This window comes from Cyrtonyx montezumae, unplaced genomic scaffold (genome assembly GCF_038088225.1).
Source record: "Cyrtonyx montezumae isolate F1298 unplaced genomic scaffold, pur_monq_1.0 scaffold_58, whole genome shotgun sequence".
Classification (NCBI taxonomy): Eukaryota; Metazoa; Chordata; class Aves; order Galliformes; family Odontophoridae; genus Cyrtonyx; species Cyrtonyx montezumae.
In genome coordinates this window covers 383,957-401,490 of record NW_027072065.1, presented here as the reverse complement: position 1 = coordinate 401,490, position 17,534 = coordinate 383,957, and the positions used below count along the sequence as shown (strand labels likewise).

Sequence of the window (17,534 nt, the reverse complement as noted above, 5' to 3'; positions counted from 1 at the left end):
TTGGAACATTATGTGGACAAAGTATCCCCAAAAGCCCCTTCATCTTATAAAAAGGAACTGCTGCTGCTTTGATTAGACTGAGGCTCCTGGGCCGGCTCCCGTTGCAGTATTTAAAAGGTCTGCCCTAATCGCTCAAAGCACCAGTCTCATTCACTTAATTTCTCCTGTGCCTTCAGGGCCTGTTCTGCTTCTCAGGTATCAGGACCATAAATTTGGCCGTTCGTGGCTCTGACAACCAATTGGGTGCACAGGGGAGCAGTGTCCCCACGACTGACAGCAGCCCTGGGGGCGATTTTGCCCTTCCAAATAACCAAAGGCCCCCAACAACCCCCCGAGGACCCCCCTGGGACACAGACCCCGCGCTGCATCCAGCCGAGGTGCTGTGCTGAGCACCTTCACAGAAGGGAAACTGAGGCAGAGCAGAGGCATCACTGCCCCTCTCCCACCCCCTCAGGCCCCACGCCTCCTCCACATTGCCCTTCCCACTGCTCAGAGCCATCGAGCAGAGAGAGGGGCTCCTGACGGGTGTGAAACGCTCCCCGACAGATGTCTGAGTCTCCCTGAAATCAAAGAAGGTCAGAGCAGCTTGGGTGTCACCACGGCGCTGCCTGGAGCACTCATCCCCCCCATGTGAAGTGTTTCCAGTGCAGCCCAGCTGGGTCACACGAGCCCCTGCCCACTGCAGCCACATCCCCCACCCCTACACACCCTGTGTGCACCAGTCCTGGCCCGCAGCTCCCTGCTCTCCCAGCCCAAGGGAGATTTCCCCCTCATCACCCTAATTTTTATCATTTTTTAATCGCTTGCAGCCATTTGGAACAACAGATCCCCCATAAGTCACGGTGCTCTGAGTCCATCCCTCAGCCCAAGCAGTGCAGCAGACCACAGGCACGCAGCTGTGCTGCTGCTTTATGATCTTAGGGTCATCGTTATGCTCTTGTACCACACTCCATAGCCTCAGATCTCTCCCTCTCCTTCTTTAATAACGCCATAAATGTGTCGTAAAGCGGCGACAGACATTAAATAACTGAAGCCCAGACATTAAATACCTGAAATAGGAAATGCTGTTCTATAGCCAGCAGGGCCTGCCTCCATCCCAAAGGGTGCTGATAGAGGCAGAAGGGAAGCAGTGGAGCAGAGCAGTGCCGGGCTGGGACATGCAATTTTATGTGCTGCAGACAGCTTGCAGCCACTGACCACGCAGTGCAGCGCTCCCACCCCCACCAATTTCCCCCCAGAATCAAGCCCAGGTGCATTTGCAAGCTGCCGCTGCGCCTCGCAGCAAGCCAACCCCCATCGTATTGGTTTGGGATTTAATGATGGGTGAAATGTATGGAAATGAAGGGTTGGAGCAGGCAGAGTGATAAAGCCCTCATCCTCTGCATCCCCCTGTGCTGCTCTGCCATTGATTTCTTCCCTGCACCCTCAGCTGTGCCAGCACTGGAAGCCAAGCAGATGGGTCAGAGCATCATGGTGCTGCCAGCTCCGTGCTGTCCATCAGGGCCACGCTTGTGTGTTTTGGTTGGACCTCAGAGCCACAACACCTCCTCAGTCCTCCAGGTGTGCTCCTGAACAGGACCCAAACTCTTCCAAAAATATGAATTCCCTCACAGGCTCCAGGCACCAGAAAGCAAGGTCTGCACTAACACATGGCAGCTGCTCTGCAGGCATGGGAATCACCTAGGGACACCAGGACATGCCCAGGGACACCAGGACACGGAGCTCCAGGCCTGGACACCCCTCCAGGCTCCTTCCCACATCCCACAGCAGTTCTGTGGGGTCTGAGCACAACCGACACCACAGGCACAGCCACCACCACAGTAAAACCACTGCAGAGCTGAGGTCGGTCCCGACCAGCAGTGCTGGATCAGAGCAGCAGAGCACCTCACCCTAAAGCTCGGGTAAATTTGTGAGGAGCAAGAAAACAGAAATCTGATTTGAGTTCACATGATTTCATAACCTCGAATCTGCTTTATCTGTGCTTGAGGGCATATAATACAGAATAAAAGCAACAGAAATAGAACAATTAGCATGAAAGTCACCCCAACAGCTGCTACACACCCCCCCCCCGCAAGCAACAACCACAATTTGCAGTTGCCCTGCCCGTTTTTGCAAAGATCTGCAGGAAAGCCAGGAGACACCGCCGTCCTTCACCCCAGCACAAAATCACAGCACCTCATTCGTGCTTATCGGTTTCAATGCCCGACTCAGCGGTGCTCAGCACACACCCGGAGCCCACTCGTGCCACAGCCCCGTGCTCTGGGGGATCCCCACACCCAGGACGAGGCAGCGTGCTGCCCACCCCATGCCAGCCCTTACCTGGCTGGAGCCAGAGCCCGGCCCAGCTCGGCCGCCCGCTGCCCGGCTGCTCCGTGTGTGCGGCCGCCCCGCCGCGCTCCCAACGCTCAGCTCGGGTTTCAAGGAGCACTTCGCGTGCAGTTTGATCACCACTAAATCAGCCCTCATCAGCAGTGAGCCTGCATGAGCAGCAGCAGCTCCGAGCCCGCTCTCAGCAAGTTCCCCACGGCCCCGGGCGTCACGCGGGACAGCAGGTGCCAACTGGCAGGGGGTGTCACTGGGGGAGTTACCTCGAGCCAACAGCGGGGCGAGAGCACCTGACATCAGCTCTATTTGTGAATGAGGAGAAGGGGAAACTTCCCGGGCTGTCTCGAAGGTCAGACCTTGACAATGCCCCCGGCAGCTTCACCGGGAGGTGCCAGGCTCAGGATGGGGGGGTGCTGCTTTCGGCCGTGCCCTGCCCAAGGTAGGGCAGAGTGCAGCAAAGCCACCAGCACAGAGATGCTCTGATGGCCTGATCTGAGCAGCTGGGGTCTGTCCTCAGCATTTCATAACACGGCATAAAACCCACTCCCGCACCCTCCCCATACACCCAGCATATGTTCAGCTAATGCCGGGGTGAGGCACATTTTGGGATCAGTGCATAAACCATCGCTCATCAAAGTGAGGATTACTCTGAGCCTGGAGATGTCTGCTGGCACGGGACACAACGGGGGCTCCTCCACCCATCTGACCCCTCCTGCCAACACCCAGCTGCCTCCTGCTGCCACACGGCCCTCGCAGCCCCCGGCCCCATTCACATGTGCTGAAGGGCAGCAGGACATCCCAGGGCCAGTCCTCTCATTTACACACTGGCATCATTAACGCAGTGCATTCCCTGAGTCAGCACGTCTCAGCCCTGCTCCCGAGCAGTGAGGACAGCCACAGCCCGAGACGTGGGGACACGGGCAGGAAACACACTGCCATCCCACAGCAGCACTGCAGGACGTGCCCACCTGGCCCTGGAGCAAGCAGTCCCACAATCCGTGCTCAGTATCTCCATCAGCTTCACCAGGGACAGCAGACAGGCAGCAAGAGAAGGTGTGGAAGCAGCAGTGCAGGGAAAGCATTGGGGTCATCACTTTGGAATGGATCAGACGGAGCCATGCCCCGTGAGCACACAGCACCTCGCTCCTGCACCTGCATGGGTTATGGGCGGGGGCTGAGGGCTCTCCTGTGCACACCACAGATCCCATGGGTGCCCCCCAGCCCACTCCCAGCACTGTGGATAAAAGCTGAAGGTGGCATCCTGCAGAGCCTGACCTCGTGTCCCCGGGGTTTAGCTGTAACTGTTCGCACCGTGTAAGAGAGCAGCAGGAGAGGAAAGATTGAGGAGAGCCATCCATCATCCCACCCGGCTGCCGCCTCCCGGCCGAGGAATTTCTGGCACGGGACTTTCGGGATCATGAAATCCTTTCGAGGTTTCTTCAGGACAGAGCTGTGGATGCTGCCCCCACAGGAGCTGAGGGTCCGTGGTGCCCTGGCCCCACAGCACAGCTGGCACCACGGAGGACATCTACACGACGAGTCACAGCCTCCACAAAAGCACACACTCAAAGCACGGGCACTCAGCACACACACACACACTTTGCTGCACCGGGGCCGCAGTCAGAGCCCCCCTGCAGTCCTCATATGCTTCCACCCCAACTTCCCAAGCCTTTATTTAGCAGCTGACTCAGCCCTGGCAGTGGGGCATGGCGGCAGTGGGGCAGCCAGGCAGCACAGGGAGGGCACGAAGCCGCCCAGGAGCAGCAGTGTGGGCCAGGACCGGAGCACGGCCACCTCTGCCGTGTGCTGCTGCTGCAGAGGGGCTGTGCTGCTCCCTGCTGCACTGCTCAGCTGTTCCCTGCTGTGGTCACTGCCGATTGCTTCTGTCACCTTTCCCAAATCCCCTGAAATTAAATCCAGGCACGGCTGGTGCAATACAGCAAAGCCCCCCCCCACCAGACAGCGGGCACACGCGGCCCTCACCCCCACCTGCAGCTCCCCCCAGACTCACGAGGACTGGGCAGATAGGAACCCCCCTCAGCTCTCGCGGGCTGCAGGTCGGAGGAGGACATGATGGACCATTTTGCAGCACTCAGAATCAGATTATCGCATTAAACTCTCAAAGTCTCAGCTCAGGAAGAGCACCAGAGAACACAGCACACAAAGCAAAGCTGAGCCCAGACTGCTCCAGCTGCCTTTTGTGCTACAGCCCCGGGAAGCAAAGCTCAGGGGCCTGGAATTACAGTGACCCACGGGCTCTGCCCCTCTGCCTACATTTGGGTCACAAGATTTTGCAGCAGTTTGGCTTTCAGGTGTTTGTGTACGGCTGCTAACACGGGACAGCTCCAGCTTAAGTCAGAGCTCTTGCGGGCTACTGTAATACAATCTAAATTAATTATTTCATAGTGCTAAGCAAGTGACATTTGAAATCCAGACATTGCAGTGGTATCAAATGAAGATATTTGCAATGTGATCTGCTTCAATCCGTGCAGCTCTGAATCAGCGCATCAAAGCTTTATTAGAGGAAAAGTCACAGAGCTGCAGTGCAGGGCTCAGCCCGAGGGCAGCGCAGCACTGCGGAGCCCCCCACCACAGTGCCACTCCATTACTTCTGCCCTCTGACTGCCAGCCCCCAGCATCTCAGCACCAGGACGGGATGGCAATGCCCAGAGCTCTACAACTCAGGATTGCACACAGAAGAGCTTAAACTCATGCAGGAGCTGCACCAACCACTGCAAAAGCCAAAGTAATTTCTTCCCAGACCCGGATCCCCCCTCCAAAAGAAGACCGAGCACATCAGGACCCACCACGACTGCTGAGGTCAGGCTGCTGGGGGCAGAGCAGAGCCCGCACGTGGGGCTGCTCACTGCCCAACGCCTGAGGCTGCGTTGGGGGCTCAGCTCAGCAGAGAGAGAGGATATCACACAGCTCACACTGACACCTCCCCATATGCTAAAAACGTTGGCTTGTCCAAATAGGAGCAAACTGCCCACAGGAGCATCCCTGAAAGTGTTCTGGAAAGGTAAAGGTTGGGGTGGGACACTGCGCAGCAGCGCCCGGCTCAGGGCACATCGTGGGAAAACTGACATACAAATGCAGGGCTCAGCCCCATCGGCCTCAGGGGGAACTGAGCGCTCCACGAGGGCCTCTCCACCCCAACTGTGCTCCCCGTGGGGCCGCCCACCAGAAACCCAGAGGGGAAGGGCCGGGAGAGGAAGCACGGGGTGGTGCGGAGCTGAGAGCTCTGAAGCTCCCGACTGCCGGGGGGGCCCTGAAGAAGCCTCCCTGGATGACAAATGAAAGGAACCCCGAAGATATTGGGCTTTTTTTAGAATTTAGAGTGGGAGGAAGGAAAATGGGACGACCCATGATTTTTTAATGCCTGCAGTTGGCAGTTCCATACTTAATGTGACAGCATCCCTTTAAGAAAAACACCTCCGTGCACAGGGAAGGAAATAAATCCGCAGAGCGGTTTGCTTCCAAGCCCGGCCGACGTCGCCCCGCACACACACACTGCTGCAGCCGCGGGGCAGCGTTGGGCAGCAGTTCAGTGGGGCTGAGGACCACAAACCCATCTGCTCATCCTGGCAGCGGTAATGCAGCCCAGAGACAGAACAAAGAGAGTGGAAGAAATAATTCATCGTGCCCGAGACGGAGATGCGTTGTCGCGTTATCCCGCTGACAGCCCAACAAACAGGGACGCTTGTTACAGAGCCTGAGCCCGACGTGATCAAAAGAGCTGCTTTATTTGGGGTAGGAAGAAAAAGAACTAAAGAAGAGAGAAGGGAGAATGAGCACTAAATCAAAGTCTGCGCTCACTGCTTCTTGAGGAAGAAGCTTGAGAGAAATGTTTTCTGCACAGCAATTAGAGACCGGGGTCTGTGTGTGGGCAGGACCCACGGGCCCACTGCTGCTCCCCTGGGGGCACCGACCCCACACAGGAGCCTGGAGTGGACCCCCTGAACCCCACAGCCACCATTTGTGGGGACAAAATGGCAGTGCCGGGGCGTGGGGAGCTCAGCACCAGTGCTGTGCATCTGCTGGAAGCAGAGCAAGCAGAAACATGCTGCAGGAGTGATGGAGTACACACAGCTCCGTCCGGAGGATGGGAGGAGGGAAAGAGCTGGGTTTGATGCCCGAGTTATGTCCCTCTCCTCTGCACACTCCTTTGGTTGTCTCCAAAAATGGCACCTGGTCCTCCCTGCAGCACTCTGATGGCCGCAGGAGCCACATCTGTAGAGCAAATAGTTCTAAAGAAAGGAATTCAGAGAGAGATATCGCAGAGGATGGCATATTTCCGCGAGGCTTTATATAGATGGTACACAGACTACTGGTAAGTAAAGGGTGGCTCACCTTTATGGTGGTTGAGGCTTGCTGCTGACTCCACACAGGAGTCAGTACTCAAAACTGACTCAGTACTCGCCTCAGGTGATCAATCAGTGGTTCAGGCCGTGATCCAACAGCTCCCATACAGCATCTCAGCGCTGGGAGCATCCTTCGAGGCAGCAGAGGCCACAGTGTTCGATTAAATGGAGAAACCTCCGCTGTGAGAGGGCCGACAGACAGCGTGCTGGCTGGCAGCACGGGTGGCAGCCCCAGTATTTGTGCAGCACCATTAACATTATTTAATGAGCTCTGGGGGGGGGATTTCCTGTCCAAAAGGAATCTGTGAAAGGATTCGCGAAAAGCTGCTCATCCTTTCCCACACCAAGCAGGGGGATGAGGGCAGTCGGCATAGGGTGAACCGTGGGGTGCAATGGGGTGAAGGAGCTGGGGCAGCTCACACGGCACGGAGGTGGCATCCCACTGCAGCACCGGGGGCAGACGGAGGGATACGGGCGTTCCCCACTCCTCTGCATTTATCACTGCGCACTGATGAATCACGGGGGGACACAGCAGCGAGGCGACGCGAGCAGAGGAGCTGGCAGGGAGCATCCGGTGATGTATGGGCTCCAGACAACCGCCCGCCTTTGCCAGAGGCCACGAGTGGGCGCAGTGCCACCTCACGGATGGGAGGGGAGCATGCAGCCAAGGCACGGTGCGAAGTGCGCCCGGTGCGTGAGCTGGAGCAGAACCGCCCCGACGGGAGGGAGCGGGGCTGCGCGGCACTGCTGCCGGCACTGCCCGGGTGCACGGCGGGGCAGCACCGCGGTGCCTGCAGCACGGACAGCCAGGGCTGCGGGCGGAGGATGGAGCTGAGCTCGGTGCTGCTGGCAGCTGGCGGGAGGTGGAGGCGTTGCTGTTATGAAAACATGCGAGGGCTGTGTCTGAAAACATTGCAAGAAGCCAGCTACACAAATAGGCCCTTTATGGCTCCCTCCTGCTCGAAGACAGGCCCTTTCAGCAGCGCCTGGCTCCGGCACGGCAGGGCTGCCGTGGTGGGGGGGGTGGGGGAGGCTGAGCAGCAGCACCGCGGCAGAGACCCCAGCCCCACAGCGACAGCACCCGCCTGCACCCACACACAGTGGGGATGGGGCAGGGGGCTCTTTTCAGTGTTAACGACCCCGCGAGCAGCAGCGCTTCACTCCCATCGGCCGCAGCAATTTAACGCCGCGACGCTTCGGTTTGTGCCCCCCCAGCTCCGCACCGGCGTGGGGCGATCGGTGGCTCAGCCGTCACCGCGCTCATCTCACCGCTTTTTTTAGCACCACGCGGACGGAGCTCAGAGCCCAAACCCCCGCGGGGCACAGCCGTACCCCCCCACCCCCCCACCCGGGAAAGCAGAGGGCGGTGGGACGGCCCCGGCCCCAGCAACCGCTGCCCGCGAGCACCAGGTGCCCAAATTCACGGCTCAGGGCAGAGCTGGAGCGCCGGGGCAGCCCGCAGCAGCACCGCGTGGCTCAAGCCGAAGAAAATCAATTCCCTCCTCACTCGAGACTTTCCGAGAGAGATGAACTGAAAATCTCTCCTGCCTGAGTAAAATATTTATTCAGCCTGGGAACGGATTTACTGCTGAACCTTCTATAAATACAGCTGAGGGCACTATTTAATCCTTTACCAGAAGACCCAGTTTTACTTGCTTTATGTTTTAAAATACTTCTCCCTTTTCCAGTGCCCTGTCAGCAGGTGACAGAGGGCAGAGGTGCTGGCACCCCAAGGGGCGATGGGAGTGGGGCCGCGGGGGGGTGGGGCTGCTGCTGCTGCTCTGACTGCCGCTCCCTTCTGTGCTTACACCCGAGTGAAGGAGCTGCCGGGGACGGGGTGGGCCGGCAGAGGCCGAATCCTGCACAGAAACACCTTTGTCCCCACTCACACAACGTTCCCCTGTGCTCAACCGCTTGGGAGGGACCCCACGCCCCAGCCCCCCCACACCCCAGCCCTACAGCTCCATCCTCCCCCTGCCCACCAGGGCCCAGCAGGCAGACCGTGCCCACCTTGGGGGATTACATCCCCCCACTCCATCCGTGAATCAGTCCCTCCTCGCTCCTTCCCCAGCAGGAGTGCACTGAGAGCTCTGCTCAGCTCCAGCCCTGAGCCCCAAAGCCCCATCGCTCCCCTCCCTGCCTGCATTCCCTGCCCCGGGCTGGGAGTGCTGGGAAATGAGGCTCCACGCAGCCAACGCAAGAAGAAAAAGCTCTTCTGGTCTGGGTTAGAGGGTGGAGGAAATTGCTTCTCCGCGCTGCTGTGAAACGGGAGGGGAAAACTGTGCAGTGTGCCACAGCCACGAGCACCCGTGCCACCGCCTCCCTCAAAACGAGAGGGGTTGAGGCGGTAGGAGGGGAAACTCCTGCAAGGACAGAGTGTGCGGCTTTGCCCTGCTGAAGCAGCTGAACGCAGACAGCTCTGCCCCCGACCCCGCAGCCCCAGTGCCCTTCGGGCTCCGCTCAGCTGCGGTCCGCGCTGCAGCACATGAGCACCGCGAGGTGCAGGTGGCTGCTGCCTGCTGCAAATCCTTTCTGCTCATCCGTTGCCTCGATAGGAGCTCACGCTGCCCCGGGAGCTCTCAGCCTGCGGGAGCTAATGGAGCGTGGAAATCCTCCTCCGGGGGGGGGGGGAGGGGCTGCCAGGGTCGGGGTCCCCCGGGGCTGGCAGCACGGCCGCACGGTCCAGCCCGGCTCTCCGCTCCCCCTGCAGTCGCAGACCCTGCCACGTTTCCATCCCCCAAATTCCGACCGCTGCTGACCCCTCTCAGCGTGGAGCCAAACCCCGGGGTCACCTCGTGTCCCTCCCCCGACCCTATCACCTCCCGAGCTCCGCACTCTGCCGAGAGCAGACTGACCCGGAGACAGAGCAGGTTTCTTCACATCACCAGATAAAAGCAGCCTGGGCCATCCCTACCTCATGGAAGAGCTCCTCCGAAGGCGCAGCATGCCATACACCACGAGTGCCTCTCTAATTCGACACACTTATCAAATTGCTATTATGCCTGCTCACTAATTACCTCCTCAGGAGAGCAGGGAGGACAGAAATTTGACATTGAGAGGTGAAAATCTGCAGACCTAGAAATGCAGAGCTGCTGCGGGGCTGGGGTGCCCAGCAGTGCTGGGAGCAGGGTGTCAGGCTGGATGGGGGGGCTGCTGCTGACATGTCCCCCCCACAGCCACGGCCACAGCCCCACAGGAGCAGAGCAGAGGGTGCTGACCTCAGGACCCCCCGCGTGCCCCCCAGAGCACCCCCAAAGTGCTTGTTCTGCACGCTGTGCCTCAGCAGCAGAGATTAATCCGAGCACACATTAATCCCTTAAAGCCCTTTCATAATGATGCTCAGAAATAAGCCTGCAGAGTTCCTAATACTTCTAGAAAATTTGGAGGTGGGATATTTTTGGGCTTTGCCTTTGCGTGGTCACGGGTGGGCTCTGCTCTGGGGGACCCAACACTGCGGAGCTGTGCCCCCCCGGTACCACCGCAGCCCCACAGCAGCTGGCTCAGCAACAAGCTGCTCTTGTCTGGGATTTTTTTTCCCCTCTCTATATAAACATCTCAGGGTTCCTCAAAAGAAACTTCAGCCGTACAGTGCACAGTACATCCTCTGGGCTGAAACGCTTCCAGCAGTTCAAACGAATGCAAAGCAGCAGCTCCCGACCAACACAAACAGGGCGGTGTGCGGGGAGACGGAGCCCGGGGGGGGGGGGGGGGGGGCAAACACTAACAGAAAAAGTGACACATCAAAAAAACACAAATAAAAGAGGCCTTGATTCAGCAGGAGCTGCACCGATCGCAGCCCCACCTGAAGGTTGTTCCCTTCCCGAGCTGCAGTGTGCACACGGGGAGTGCAGCTCAGCACGACCACGAGCAGACAGAGAGCTCCCCCAGGACTGCCCCCTTCTGGGGGTCGTTCATCACCAGGTTGGGGACGAGGGGACTCCGCGGGTGGGGGCAGCCCCCAGAGGGCTGCACTGGGAGGACATTGCAGCTCCTGCCCAGAGAGGACAGCACATCCCATCCTCCCCACCAGCTGCGGTGCCTCAACCTGCCCCAGAGTGAGGATTTGGGGGTTTTAAGCACGTCCATTCTTAGCAGCGTGAACCCCAGGGCCCCCACATTGCTGAGCAGTGATGGGGAGCGGTGAGCAGAGTGGGACCACGCACCCGCAGGGCCACCAGGTGAAAGTCAAGGTCACAAAGCCGTTGCTCTGAAGGCTTCCAGGCCTTCACGGTGACAGGAGACTCTAATTAGTCTCCCAGCCAGGAGTAGGATAATTAACACATCGCTGCAAGACACTTTTGCCCTTCTGACCAAACCCTTCCTCAGGTGCCACCGTGCTGGGGACAGCGGCCCCACACCTCCCACCCTCTGAGAGGCTCGGAGCAAAGCCCCTAAAAGACCCTCTGCTCTCTGCCACCTTTACAAGGGATTGCTGTGCTGTGCCCTGCAGTGCTCATCCCCGTTCAAAGGCAGCAGAGGTCCCAGCAGCTGCAGGAGCCCCCGTGCTCCCGTGGCAGAGTGTACCCCCCACACCCGCACCTCCTGCAGCCCTCCCCGAGCTCTGTGCAGAAGGAGCAGCTCCTGTCTTCAGGCAGATACAGGCACGGATCAGGACTTAACCTCAAAACATTTCCCTTGCAGTTTCCAAGTGATCTTTCTTATCAACTAATTAAAAAATTTCCATAATTAGGCCGGAGAAAATCATGGCTCGGGAACGTTCCCATTTCAAAACAGCCGAGAGCTGTGTGCGGTGCAGGGTGGGAGCCGGGGCCCCAGGGCAGCACTGACCTCCTTTGCAGATGGGGCCCACAGTCGCTGGGTTCAGGGGGAGCAGCCCCCCACTGCCACCCCTCCCCCCCCGGCAGCTCCCCACCATGCAGCACCAAGATTTGCTGTTCCGGGCATGCTTTGAGCTGCGTGGGCAGCCGGGACCCCCCCACGCACCCCACGACCACAGCTTGCTCCCGAGCTCCCCACGGCTCCTGATCGCTCAGGTCCCCTTTTATGACTTGCAAGTAAATTGCTGTGGCTCCAATAGGAAATGAGCACTTGTTACCACGCAGCCACAGACCGACTTTCCTTGAGAGCACAGATATAATTCCTGACAGCGCCTCTTGACATGTAAATAATGGTGCTCTTTTGGAGGCAGTCTGAGAGCACCCGGCATAGAAACAGCTCTGAACATCACAGTATCGTTTCTAAATTGACAAACAGGGCCTCCTGGGCTTCAGTACTCCACTCCGGGCTCAGGGTTTTGCATTTTCCTTTTCCCTGGGCACGGACAAAGTGTTTCCAGAGCCGCGTGCTCCCACACGGGTCCCACATGGGCTGAGACGTGAGGATGCACTCTGCAGATTGCACTGCACTTCCAGGACCTGCCTGCTTCCCACCCTGCAAACCCCACCGTGTGAAGCAATGCAGTTTCGCAGTGCTCTGCTGAGAGCAGCTGCACACAGATCCTCGTTTCTTCGCTAACAGCCACACGTCACACGGTCCTGGAAGGTGCAGATCTCCCCAGCGGTGTCCCAGCAGCTCTTCTCAGAGCAAAGTGCCATCCAAGCTGGCACTGCCACCGGGGAACACATCACACAGAGCGCACAGAGCACCCAGGGCAGCACCCCGGGAGCTCGGGGCAGAGCTCTGCACGTTTGCACGCAGGATTATACGAGCTGCTTTTACAAACGCACGCGGCGGATTACAGGACAGGCAAAACCAAATCCCACAGCACACATTATCGCTATCCCGATTCCCAACTCCACATATGGCGAGAGTTTATCGTCAGCAGAGCTCCACCGGCGGTCCCTCCCGCCCCGTCGGAGCCCGCAGCAGCCCCGTCCCATCCCGTCCCCGTGTGCGGGTTTTGCTCCCGGGCGCAGCTCCCAGCCCTCCCCGGCACTGCACATCCGGAGCGCATCCCGGGGGTAACGCAGCGCTGCTTCGGGCTCCCGTCAAAGCACAGTGGTGAAGGCACGGGCAGTCTGCTGGGTGAGGAGCGTCCCGGCTCCCACCCCACGCCGCAGCCCTCCCTGCCCGCCGCTCGAATCACTGACAGAAACCTCTGTGTGGGCCTCCGCGAGAAGTCCTCTGCTTTAAAAGCCGGGTACCCCCCGTGCAGCCCGGCTCCGGCCCCGCTGCGCTCCATCGCAGCCGTCACAGCGCAGCGCACCGGCGGTGCCCGTCCGTGGCCACACTGCGACGGCCGCAGTCGGACGCCCGCAGCCGCGGCCCCGCGCAGGTCACGCCGTCCCCGACGGCTCACGGCCACCCCGGCACGCAGATCGAGGTGCTGCCCACGGTCACAGCCCCGCGAGGGCCGCACTCCGCGTCCATACAGGAACCCTGGGACCCTGGGACATCTCACACCCCGCGGGACGCGGACCTGCAGCGAGCCGAAAGCAGCGCGGGGAGAGGGGCTGCAGCCGGGGCTCCTGCCGCGCCCCTCGGAACAAGTTTCCCTCGCGCCGCCTTCCGAGTGGGGCAGCGGAGCCGATGCTGCGTCCCCGCTCCGCCGCCCCGAGGCACTGCCCGCTCCCGGGCTCCGGAGGGGCAGCCGGGATGGAGAGGGGCAGCGGAGCGGAGCATTGCGGCGCGGGCACGGCGCTGACACCGGCACGCATCCAGCTCCGCTCCTCGGAGCCTCTCGGCGCATCCCCCTCCTCCCACAACTTCTCTCTGGTCACGACGGTCCCGACCCCGCGCCGGATCGCGGCCCCCGCACCGCCCTCCCTCCCTACCTGCCCAGCCGCCCGCCTCCGCCGCCGTTTGCAGCATCCTCCCGCCGGCTGCTCGCTCCCGGCTGGGCGAGCGCGCTCCCGGAGGAGGAGGAGGAAGGGAGGAGGAGGAGGAAGGGGGGATGAAGGCAGCGCGCGCGCTGCCGCGGTCCCGTCCCTCTGCTCCCTCCCAGCGGCACCGCGCGCATCCCGGGGCCGCGTCCCGCTCGGTCCGGGCACCCCTCGGTCCCGGGGTACCCGTGGAGCTGAGACCCCCCGCCCTGTTCTGCCACTGCACATCGCCCCCGAAGGATTGGGGTCAGTGGATGCCAGGGGTGGGCGCACGGAGAGCGGTGAGAGGAGGGCACCCAGACCGGGAACAGATGGTGCCACCAGCACCACGCACCCAGGTCTCAGTTTTGCCTCTGAGTTTTCCCGATCACCCCCAGAAGCGGCTCCCACGTCCCGTAGGTGTGAGCATCAGCGGAAAGCTCAGCCCCGCAGGAACTTCACACCCCAAAGACAGCGGAGGTGGCACCGGGGGACTACATAGGAGCTGTGGTTCTGCACCCCCGGGGCACGGGGACATCGCTGTGCATCACTCAGAGTGCACGGGGTGGGGGGGCTCAGCTGCCCGGGGAGCACAGCGTGGGGTCGCTGCCTGCTCCTAAGTCATCGCTGCTGGAGCCCAAGGCACCCGCGGGGCAAAGGCTCCTCTGCTGACACACGGCCGCCTCGTGCTGAGATCAACATTCCTCTGAGTGCAAAAGCACATGTTTTCCTATCGCTGTTGCCGTTATTAATATTTTAGCAGCTCCCAGAACCTTTAAGTGGGGCCACACAGCGTTGACGCGGGAGAGCAGATTTAAAAAAGCCCCACTCCCCACCCCAAGGAATATTCTGTCTAGACACGTTATGTAAGCACGCATTGCCCTCCTCCAGGACATCGCACAGAGGATCTCAAAGCACTCCACACGCTGCTAATTAAGCTCTGCAGTCCGGGTGTGAGGGAATTGCTCTGCCCCGCCGGGCTCCCCGGCCAAGAGCACTCTGCTCCGAGCAGATGCACTCAGGGGCTCTCATCTCCAGCTCTCACCCTCACGCTGCTTTGCCATGAAAGCAGAACCAGTGCCAGGATGGAAAAGTCTGACCGGCCCCGGAGCTGCTGGCAGAAGGGCTGAGGACTTTCAGGCTCCGATCACTGCTGAGCACACAGAGCCCAGCAGAGCCCACAGGACCACCGCGGCCCCCAGGAGGTGCGACCCACGGCGCAGAGGCACAGTCCCCAGCAGCAGTTTCTGGGCCTCAGACGTCAGGCTGCTCTTTGGTGGCCCAGCAGCACTTGGCTTTGCCTGGTCAGCCCCAGGTCCCCCTCCTGGCCACCACCTGGGTTGGAAGAGCGGAGCAGCACCATGAGCTCTCATTGTTTTGACTTCTAAGAACCCTTTCTCCAAAGCTCACTGCATGTTTCTGCCACGCCTTCTGATTTTTACAATGTTGGGTAATTTTTTCCTTCCTATAAATAATTACAGGCCCTCTAATGGCTCTCAAACCTTGCACTACCTTTGCTGTCAGGAGCTTGACAATTACAACGAGCCCTCCTCTCCGAGGAGCACACAGGGCTGCAGCTCCTGCACGCTTCATTCACTCACATTAACCCTCCCAGCCTCTTCCTGCCCCTCCCCAGCACAAACACACAGCCGACTGTACCCCACCATGGGCTGCACTGGGCACCCCGGGCTCCCAGCTGCGCAGCAGGACTGGGAATTGCTCTCCTCCCCTCTCAGAGCAAAGCCCAACTTACAGCATCGAAGTGTGGCACAAAGAGAAGGGGCAAAGCATCACAGTCACTGCCAGGAGCATCCCTGCACACAGCCCATGGGCACCGGGGTGGTGGTGCAGCCCGCAGGGACGGGCGCCCCACGGGGGCCCCACACAACCATTGCTGGGGAGGAATGGGTCCCAGCTCCACTTTCCAGGAAGCCTCCCTGGCTCCTCGGTGGCCGTGCTGAGCCGTGCCAAGCTGCTCCAGCAGCTGCTGCGGCCGTTCAGCAGCTGTTAAGCCTATAATTGCTCCTTGAGTCATAAATATATTTTTTTCCTTGGTGAGAGCAGCGCTGTCAGGGAATTAAAATCTTTGCAAAAAGCCTGTAAAGATTTCATAAATGTTTCAGACCCAGATCAATGGATCTTCATGGCTGGAATGAAGAGGAGGCGACAGGGAGGCAAGGCAGGAGGAACACCTCCAGCCATCACTGCTTAAAGGCAGCTTTGCGGGGCTGCAGGGTGAGCAGGGACACGGCACTGGGGACATCATGGTGGAGGCATGGGCAGGAGGACAGGGGCAAGGAAAAAAGCAGCATGCTGGATGGGGTGAGCACGGCGCCATGGGCACTGTGTCCTGGCACAGCTCAGGACCAGGCTCCTTGGTTTTATAGCAGAGCACAGCAGAGAGGACCAGAAGCTGCTGCGTGGTGGGGATGCTCCAGGTCCACAACAGGGACACGGGGTGCAGGGTGCCCCCTCTTGCCTCACAGCAGCTGGAAGGAGCAGGGGGCATTGCGTGACTTCAGAAATAAGCACTGGGGACGTTGCTCCCGTGTTTACAGGGTTGCTCAGCACCGCTCACCCCTGCGGCCACCCCCACTCCATCCCGTGCACCAGCTATTTTTAGGTGCCAACCCTCCTCTGACAATCCCCGCGTTAACACTGTGAGATATCCAGGCAGGAGGAGAGCAGCTCTGCACCCCACTGCCCTCTTCATCCGACCCCCAGGGCCGCACTGCTGCTGGCACTGGGTACCACCCCAGGGCCCCACATCCATCCTTGTGCCCCAGAGGATCACCTGCACGGCCCTGTGAGCATCACGTCCTGCTGCTGGGGAAGGCCTTGGCACACAAGGCAGGGTTCTGGCAGAGCGTGGCAGAGCATGGCAGTTGAGGCAGACCGTGGCAGTGTACAGCAGTTGGTTTTCCCTTCCTCCTGTAACTTTTAATTAAAGCCTGCAAAAGACAAGACAACCAGCCCCGCTGCATAATTGCAGGGAGTAAATTTCATTGTATAGAGAAGCAGTTTAAATTTTTAATAGACTTATATTTAAGGAAGAGCAACGCTTCGAAGGGATCCGCGAGCCCGGGTGGCATTATCAAAGGCAAGGAGAGGAAGGAGGATGGGTTTATTACATATTCCCAACAAAACTGTTATTTTAGGGGAGTTCTGTGTTTCTTCCTAATGAGAAATGAATCACATCAGCTTCAGATTAAACTGAAACTGTTTTGAGGCGCAGCCCCTGGCTCCCACCTCACCTCCCGGCCACACTGCGAAGCTCGCAGGCATTCCAGAGATGGGACTTGATGTCTACATTAATTATAAATAAATTATCTACACGTAATGTTTAAATGAAATTCTGGATCAAGCTTTATGTTTAGGAAAGCACCAGCACAGAAATGCTGATGTGTGCACCCAGGGGTTGGGGTGCTCGGGGGACCCCCAGATGAGTGGGGCAGAGCCCTGAGACCCCGAGCACAGCCTGGAGGGGTCATCCCATGGGGAGACACCCAGTCCCATGGGGGGCTCGGCCTTCCCTCCCAGCTCCCTCCCTGCCCTCTCCTGAAGGTTACTGCTGCATAAACGGAACACTGGGGCACAAACCCTCCTCCCTCGACATGCAGCCCTCCCAGGAGACAGCACAGGGGAGAGATCCCAGGGACCACGCAGCATCCCCCCCACGCAGCAGTGTGTGCCCACTCGGCTGTCAGTGGGGTTTGGGCGGCAGTGCCCGGTGCTGGGGGCAGGAGGTGCAGTGGGGTCACCTTCGGTATCGCAGCGCTGCACCGCCCTCACTCTGCAAGGGGAGAGGTATCTCATTTCTTCCTCAATTAGCTCCTGATTATCAGTGTCCCAGGGCCCCTTTCCAGTCTCTGTTTAATGCACCATTAATAATTCATTTCTCAGATAGCAGGAATGCAGCGCGAGGTTAGGGCTTTGTGACTAATAACTACCAGAGCAACCCTCATCTCTAAGGGACAAATGAAGGGAACGAAAAATAAAGTGGAAGAGAATCAAAGATAATGTGTTTCGTGGCCTTTAATCAAACACTGGATAAAGACGGATTAGTCAGGTGAAAAACACACAG

The 17,534-nt window shown here is 59.3% G+C and overlaps 3 protein-coding genes across 5 annotated transcripts in view; 1 reads left to right on the top strand and 2 right to left on the bottom strand.

Moving 5' to 3' along the window:
• ZNF385C (zinc finger protein 385C) overlaps positions 1-13,608 on the bottom strand; it is a 48,993-nt gene extending 35,385 nt beyond the window's left edge. Inside the window, 2 exon segments of the mRNA XM_065749145.1 lie at positions 13,424-13,586; positions 13,588-13,608. Coding sequence (XP_065605217.1) covers positions 13,424-13,586; positions 13,588-13,608 — 184 coding nt within the window.
• Positions 1-17,534, top strand: part of TUBG1 (tubulin gamma 1) — a 195,331-nt gene that overhangs the window by 15,321 nt on the left and 162,476 nt on the right. The window lies entirely within an intron of this gene.
• RAB5C (RAB5C, member RAS oncogene family) overlaps positions 1-17,534 on the bottom strand; it is a 77,759-nt gene that overhangs the window by 39,862 nt on the left and 20,363 nt on the right. Inside the window, exon 6 of one of the 3 annotated variants that reach the window (XM_065749178.1) lies at positions 9,140-9,153. The exons of the other annotated variants lie outside the window; for them this stretch is intronic. The gene's annotated coding sequence lies outside the window, so the exon portion shown is untranslated. Of the gene's footprint in view, positions 1-9,139; positions 9,154-17,534 lie in introns of those variants that run through there. 3 annotated transcript variants of the gene reach the window in all.